The following is an 8,879-nucleotide window of genomic DNA, read 5'->3' on the forward strand; positions in this document are numbered from 1 at the left end:
CAGTTTAAATTAATGTTTTAATAATAAAGGTCCTGTACCTAACAAAAAACTGCTAATTTCTCCATTGCTAACACACTGTGGAAAGAATACGATATAATATCATGAAGTGATGGTGTTGAATGATCATAATGTGCTGTAGTTTAAATGATTCTTGCTAAATACAAATGAAGGGTTGACTGATGTTAACACACAGCTCTGGAAAGAAATACTGGTTTGTGTATAGATAACATTCATACTGCTTTTAAAGTTTACAAATGATTAGAACCTTTCGTATGTAAAGCTGATCACTTGTCAGGTATACGTTTACTGTTCAATATGGTAGTGTAAGGCTACAGAGACATCTGAGTCTGTTAAAGTTGGCAAGATAAACTTTTTATTGTACATTTTAAAAATAACTAACAAGTGTTTAGTACGTATTTATAAACGCTATCCCTGCTCTTAATGTTCACGTTTTTGCACAACTTCTCGTGATTGAATTTTCATGTGGAAACTAGTTTCTAAATTGAGAAAAGTCCAAACTGACGAAAAAAAAACTATGAAATTACTTTACGTTTATCCCTCCAAGCCATGCGGGTTTTAATGTGTGGTATAAACCGAAGCAATTTAAAGTCGGCTGCTCACGAAAATAACAAGAGTTACTTCCCCAACATGTCAAATAAACAGCATGAAGCTAAACCAAGTGAGAATTTATCAGCCCAGTTCTTTGCAAACCTGTTTGTATCTGTATCATTCTGGTTTTGGTAGCTGTCCGTGTTTAAAATAGTTGTTGTGCCTATGGGTTGAAAATGTTATAAATTTTGTTCTTAAAACAGAGATTCAAGTGTCAAAGGCTTTTGGTTAGCATACTTTTAATAAAAAACTCTGATGAACTACACATGAAAATGTCGTAGTGGACAGAACACAAAGAGCCCATTCTGTAGCTTTGTCCTTAACTGCAAAAACAAATGAACGAATCAAAATTAAAGTCATTCATAAAATTAATTCGTGGCGTATTCATAAAATAATCACTGATAAAAATCAGTTAGATTAATATCTTCTAATATATAGAAAGGCCAGCGTGTTTTAATAACACTACGTTTCAACAATGGCTTTTGTCATATTTCACTTAGCAACAAAAGTACAACCTAATATTGTTGGTAGTCTATGTACCAAAAGTACAAAATGAAACGTGCAGATAACAAAAGTGGAACAAAATAATTGTTGGTTTCATAATTTAGATTCTTCATTGATTAATAAGGTTTGTTTAATCCAGAAACGATTTAAGTTTAAAATTCAGTTAATATTCTTTCTCTTCTGATAAATACTATACGCCTGGTTCTAAACTATGTAATCCCATACTACTTTACTTTAGGCTTATTTTACAAACACTCACTACACTTATAAGGTTTCACGGAACTCTCCTCACTCACGGTTCCCTTGCACTCCTGTTACTAAAATTGTAATGGACAGACACTAATCAAACTATTCTATCTGAATTGTAGCTGTTATGTCTCCTACTATTTCGAGAAATCAAACATAACGTGACACATACACTGACTTTTATATATGCTAGATAATATAAAAAGATAACCGAAAGCGGAGGATTACTGGTTGTTTGTAGAACTGCTATAAGAAGTATTAAAATAACTAAATGCTACAATAAAAGTACACATTACAATAAACAAAGTGACTCTAGTTGGGTAGATTTTAAATCCCTACTTTGGTTAGCAAATTTGGACTGCTTCATTTAGCTACACCGATCACAAAGACTTAACCAAAACAACTCAAGATATTTAAAGCATTGCCAGGTGCTCTGCTAGTGCTTAGTAATGGCCAGCTAATTAAGCATGATCGATGAAGGAAGCATTAGTTCTAAGACATCACTGGAATGTGGAACAACCTCATTATAAAACACGACTAACTTTCAATAATGTATAATATTAGGATGCTTTTCAGAGAATCTTTAATTTGAAGCATCTCAAAAATACAGGTCTGCTATAATTGAGGTTTTAAGAAAACTGTGTTTCTGAAATATCTCAGATGTTTTTTATCACTTTAATGATTTTTCTCTTCATTGTGTTTTGTGTTTAACCACTGGTCAAATGATTCAACACCAAGTAGAACATCTTCCACGAAGGTAAACTGTGCAAGAATTACCTTTATGTAAAACATTCTTAAAGGAGGTAAACTGTATTACAATTACCTTTATCTAGAACATCCTTCAAGAAGGTGAACTGTGTTACAATCACCTTTGATTAAAACATCCTTCAGGAAGGTGTGTTACAATTACCTTTATCTGGAATATTCTTCAAGAAGGTAAACTGTGTTACAATTACCTTCAAATCGGTTGCTAATATATAGTCTAGATATATAACAAAAGTTTTAAATGTCTCACTTCTTTTTCCTAAGTGTGTAAGTTAACGGGCTTGCAATGTAAAAACGGAGTTAATTATTCACGCAGATGGCAGGATGTCGATAGCCCATTGTGTAGTTTTGAAATAAAATAAAACTAATAGACAACCAGTTTTATTAAGTCTTCAAATAAATGTTCCAAAGGATGTGAAAGGTGCGTTTCAAAGACGGAATTACTTTTAATTACTACTTCTAATGACACTTGGTTCACCATGTTTGACATCATATAGTGTTTTTCCCAGTATTTCTATAACAGCATTTGTCAGTGGTTATAAAAGTTCTTTCAGGATTTCTATTCACTTCTCTTCTGTGAGACAATTTGTTTTTTGTTGTTGTTTTTTGCTTCTGACGTTATCTCCTCTTCAAAATAGGGTGTAAATTAACTTTTTTCCACTCAAAAAATAAGCCTACGAACTCCAAAGCAATTCTGCGAGAGCTGAATCGTCAAGGTGGTACAGACTGGGTAAATGTTAAGTTTCTTAGACAAATACCTTAATCCTGATATCCCTTTCCAAAGTTTTAGTTATGTTGTTTTATTTTAAATGACACGTTTTATCATTTTCTTTGTTTGATCTAAGTCAAACTACTTGACGATCATCTGTGGTAGCCATTTTTAATTTTGAAATGTTATACTAGAAGAAAGGCAGGTCGACAACACTGCGAACTCCACCACTCGAATAACGGGATTGACCATCACATAATAATTATTCCACGGCTAAAGTGTTGGGTATGTTCGGTAGTGAAATTGGGACCGACTGCGAGCCAAGCGCTCTCCCTATCTGCCAAGACATATTTGGCCAGTATAAAGTCGGTATCACAGTAGTGACTCACATCACAGAGATACGAAAATCACTTTGATGAAGTACAATTAACGTTCTGTACGAAATATAACGCCCCTAGTGTTACAGCGGTATGTCTACGGACTCATTCGCTAGAAAATGGGTATCGATACTCGTGGTAGGCAGAGCACAGATAGCCAACCCATTGTGTAGCTTCGTGCTTAATTCCAAACAAGCAAAGTATAATAGTTACCAGCATATTATGGTTTATTAGGGTAAGTCTTTAATGACAAAAGAAATATCATATAAAGAACAGAAATGGATTTCAGGTAAAGCACAAATACACAGATTTAAACAAAGTGATATAAAGATTTAAACAACGTGATATATAAAGTATCCAAAAAGAACTACTGAACAGAAATTTACACGTGTCTCGATATGAAGCACAAACACCAATGGGTTTCAAAGATCTTTGGTTCTTGCTCTAACATTTGTTCATTATTTTGATTCGTTAATTGCCTGCCAGTGGCACAGCGGTATGTCTGCAGACTTACGACGCTAGAATCCGGGTTTCTATACTCGTGGTGGGCAAAGCACAGATAGCGCATTATGCAGCTTTGTGCCTAACTTCAAAGTAACATTCATTAATTTATTTAATGATTAGTTTTTGCTGGAAAACTTGCACTAAAACATTTGTGTTTGCTCTAGATGAGTGTAAACAACAAGGTATTCATGAACAATACACTGATTAGGAAGATGAGAAGGCTGACAGTGGATAATTTCATGTTATATGTATACAGAAAATTCTATAATTTAACTGGATTAGTTACGGAATCCGCCATGTTTTATCAAGAAGCCACACTTTGAAATGGACCTTTCCAAGGATAAATAGAAAGTAAACAAGAAATTATGACCTTATCTCTTTAGTCCATTAGAGAACAAACTAAAGTAACCGTGACACAAGACGACACAATATATCAGCACAAGACCACGTCTTTTGTATGGAAGTAACTTTCATCAATAGGAAAGTGAGAGACTTCCAAACTACGGGAACAATAGGTTAGATAAGGAAGTTCAAACAGACTAGATAATGATACAGCTGAGAAGTGGAAGAGATTCAACATGACAAATGAGTAACCCGGATGAAAAACATGAGAAATATATTTAAATGTAAAAATATCGACAATTCCATGGTTGAAACCGCATGGTTGAATAATACATTGATAGAAAACCTTAGCAAAGTTAGGAAAGTGTAGAAGTTGGTTACATAAAGGAAGTGAATAACTTGACACAAACACATGATTTTCTAAAACATATTTGTATCTAAGATACAGAGAGGTTGTGAGGGGTCAGAGCCAACTGGACAACAGGAAACTTGACAACACTCAATTCGTCCACAATATTATCACTTGCCGACAGACTCCATGACATAATAATATATAAATTTAACGACAGCACTGCTGTAGTAGACTTAGTGAGTGTTTATGGATAACGAAGTGAAGCAATTACCTCAACGTTTTGACACGACTGTAGAAATCATTATTACGTCATTTCTACTATAACACATTGAATTTCAATATTTTCATATTATTTTCTTATTTGATTCATTTTCATAGTATAATTTCAGTATTTCGCAAACTTGTTTTGTCTCGATCAAATTACTGTATTTTGTATGTATTCAAAATGCAACAAATTACTAATATACGTAGTAAACCTGATTCATGTGCATGTAAACATGCATGCATTACCCTAAGTAAACATGAATGTAATAACAAATCCATCTCATGACGCAACTGTTCTACAAGTTGACTTTTCGACTAGTTGTGTTTCGACATCTTTCGCTCAATCCGCTGTTGCCGATTGGCTGTCGCTCAGTTGCTACCGGACTGTTGTGAAGTGCAGCTCCGAGTTCTTTATACAGTTGTTATACACTTGCTACCGGACTGTTGTGAAGTGCAGCTCCGAGTTCTTTATACAGTTGTTATACACTTGCTACCGGACTATTGTGAAGTGCAGCTCCGAGTTCTTTATACAGTTGTTATACACTTGCTACCGGACTGTTGTGAAGTGCAGCTCCGAGTTCTTTATACAGTTGTTATACACTTGCTACCGGACTGTTGTGAAGTGCAGCTCCGAGTTCTTTATACAGTTGTTATACACTTGCTACCGGACTATTGTGAAGTGCAGCTCCGAGTTCTTTATACAGTTGTTATACACTTGCTACCGGACTGTTGTGAAGTGCAGCTCCGAGTTCTTTATACAGTTGGCTCAAGCAGTTGTTTATCCGTATCGGCAAAACTTAGATATTTATTCTAGACATTTGTTGTCCTTCACCACGTGTCCTTAACCCTAAATACATAATTTTAAACCTATTGTTTAATATAACATTTGTTACCATCAATCATAAGGATTGAGTGTATTTATCTCACACATATAGAGACTGTATGTATAAGTGTAACAGTTGCTTTCTGTTGAAATCAAGACGTTTTATACGTCGTGCAAAGTCTTGAAACTGTCTGACGAAATATTTATCATAAACCAATCTCCGAAATTTTGTTTCTAAATTGTTGAATGATTTTTGTATCTAGAACGTTAATGTACCACTGGTACCTCTTGCTGTGTTAAGGTAACAAATAGGCTACTTGAACAAGTGTAAATCACATACAGAAGGTTGTGTTCTTATACTGTTTTTCAAAATATCCTCTCTCATTGTTTCTTTGTGTGTGTTTATTGGAACTATTCTATGCTAAGTTCAGCAAACTCTGGATTCACGATTAAGATAAATTTGTTTAAGAAGTCCCCAACAGGTGTCACTTAATCATTTATTTCCCAGTAGTTAAATATCTAGTTACTAATTTCTTGAACAAAATACACATGGAAATTGGACGGATAAATCATGTCTTCTCTTTGTTTAAAACAATACAGTAAACGTATATGAAATGTATAAAAACAAAATAATTACCAACCTTTCATCAGCAAGAGTGCTCGTAGTAGAGATTCCAGCAAAGCACTAAACCATTTGACGTTGTGAAACCGCCTCGAAACGTCCATGGCGGGAATTTCGAAGCTGTCTACTACTAATCGTGTTCTTTTCTTTGTGATGAAATACCTGACAGCAGAAGACGAGACGACAGATTATCTGCACCTGTATTATCAAAAATATGAATAATAACTAAAAGGTAAATATAGAGCTGTTCTGAGGAAGCTTTCTAACAGCTTTAACACTAATATTATTCTTGCTTAAGACGTTTAACAAAACAAAACTGATCATAAATAAATAGCTAAGATAGCATAAACTTCGAGTTTATTCAAAGTGAATCTAGTATATGTCAATAACTAATATGTCAGGCCAACCAAATGTATGTTTACCACCAGAAGATGCAAGGTCAGCCTAGTATCTGTTTATAGCCTGAAGATGTCGCATCATCCTGTGAATGTCAAATCGCATGAAGATGCCAGATCAACCTGATGCATGACAATCGCATGAAGATGCCAGGTCAACCTGATGCATGATAATCGCATGAAGATGCCAGGTCAACCTGATGCATGACAATCGCATGAAGATGCCAGGTCAACCTGATGCATGACAATCGCATGAAGATGCCAGGTCAACCTGATGCATGTCAATCACACGAAGATGCCAGGTCAACCTGATACATGTCAATCACATGAAGATGCCAGGTCAACTTTGCAGATGTTTGGTTTGTTTTGAATTTTGCGCATAGCTACACGAGGGCTATCTGCGCTAGCCGTCCCTAATTTTGCAGTTTAAGACTAGGAGAGAAGGCAGCTAGTCATCACTACCCACCGCCAACTCTTGGACTACTCTTTTACCAACGAATAGTGGGATTGATCAACACACTATAACGTCTCCATGGCTGACAGGGCGAGCATGTTTGGTGTGACGTGGATTCAAACCCACGACCCTCGGATTACGAGTCGAGTACCTTATCCACGTGTCTATGCTGGACATGTAAATCACATGATGATGACAGGTAAACTTGGTATATATTTCTCACCTTCATGAACTCGAAGATTACGTCATCTAACTTATTGATTTTTTTTTTTTTCTGGAGTAACTTCACAATATCTACAAATTGTGAATCATGATTTAGGGGTTAATAAGTAGATTAAACCTTTTGTTTTGATCTGCTCTGTGAATAAATACCCTACCTTCAATACAAAAGAGAGAATCTGTCTGTCTGTCTGTCGTTACAAAGTACTTTACACTGTATAACTAAGTGATTTTCCATACTGATATCGACAAGTACATAAAAGGTCACTGTGTACCTGAATATTGTAGGTATGTTCTGTAAGTATAGAACAGTATACATAATAAAGAACACACACATGACATTGTGCGTGTTTTGTCGTTTTTTTTATAAGTGATGTTTATAAGCTAATGATAGTATTTATACATTGACCTGTACGCTAGGACTTCAGACTGTAACTTAGCAATAGTTTACGAAATGTTCACCATTGTTATCACGTAATATTGCATGACAAACTCGTTCACTGATCACGCCGTGATGTCGCGGGTCGTTTTCCTTTTGTTTCATGGTGAGACAGCATCGGCTGTCCGGATGACTCTCTGTAATAGCTGTGTACAACGGGCTACTGCCATTACAGTACGGTTCAATGAAATTTCGTTTAACATATGGTAATCCTCGTTAATGAATTAAATATCTAACTTATTCATATTTGTGGACAATATGTTGGTCTGATATTCTTTCGTTACCAAAGATTAGCACGAGAAAGAAAACACGCGAATTTCTACATTTTCTCAAGACATGTTTCAAGTTAAAACCATTTTCACTGCATTTGCTGGGAAAAGAAAGCAGAGTTCTAATTATAGAAAATTAAAATTTTAAATCTTACAACCTATAATTAAATAACTTTATATCAGAAATAAGTCACGTGTAGCCGTTATTTCACTATTACAATTTCTTTTAACTCCACGACTATTGTATGTATATTCGAGTAAAGAAGTCCAATATATTATTAAATTCATCGTCTTAGGTTTTTTAAACATGGTTTTTCTAACATCTAGGATAACGTTGATTGTTAACACATAGCCACTAACCTATCAGGATAACGTTGATTGTTAACACATAGCCACTAACCTATCAGGATAACGTTGATTGTTAACACATAGCCACAAACCTATCAGGATAACGTTGATTGTTAACACATAGCCACTAACCTATCAGGATAACGTTGATTGTTAACACATAGCCACAAACCTATCAGGATAACGTTGATTGTTAACACATAGCCACTAACATATCAGGATAACGTTGATTGTTAACACATAGCCACAAACCTATCAGGATAACGTTGATTGTTAACACATAGCCACTAACATATCAGGATAACGTTGATTGTTAACACACAACCACTAACCTATCAAGATAACGTTGATTGTTAACACATAACCACTAACATATCAGGATAACGTTGATTGTTAACACACAACCACTAACCTATCAGGATAACGTTGATTGTTAACACATAACCACTAACCTATCTGGATAACGTTGATTGTTAACACATAGCCACAAACCTATCAGGATAACGTTGATTGTTAACACATAGCCACTAACATATCAGGATAACGTTTATTGTTAACACATAGCCACTAACATATCAGGATAACGTTGATTGTTAACACATAACCACTAACCTATCAGGATAACGTTGATTGTTAAC

At 35.1% G+C, this 8,879-nt stretch overlaps 1 protein-coding gene across 2 annotated transcripts in view; it reads right to left on the minus strand.

Annotated features, from left to right (window-relative positions):
• LOC143249954 (cell adhesion molecule 3-like) overlaps positions 1 to 6,336 on the minus strand; it is a 280,187-nt gene extending 273,851 nt beyond the window's left edge. The window contains exon 1 of one of the 2 annotated variants that reach the window (XM_076500590.1): positions 6,137 to 6,315. Coding sequence is in view for 1 of the 2 variants with exons in the window: in XM_076500589.1 (XP_076356704.1) it covers positions 6,137 to 6,221 (85 nt within the window). In the remaining variant the exon portion in view is untranslated. Of the gene's footprint in view, positions 1 to 6,136 lie in introns of both variants that reach the window. The other variant, XM_076500589.1, reaches the window with a different exon arrangement.
• Between the last annotated feature and the right edge of the window lie 2,543 nt (positions 6,337 to 8,879).

This window comes from Tachypleus tridentatus, chromosome 4 (genome assembly GCF_004210375.1).
Source record: "Tachypleus tridentatus isolate NWPU-2018 chromosome 4, ASM421037v1, whole genome shotgun sequence".
NCBI lineage: Eukaryota > Metazoa > Arthropoda > Merostomata > Xiphosura > Limulidae > Tachypleus > Tachypleus tridentatus.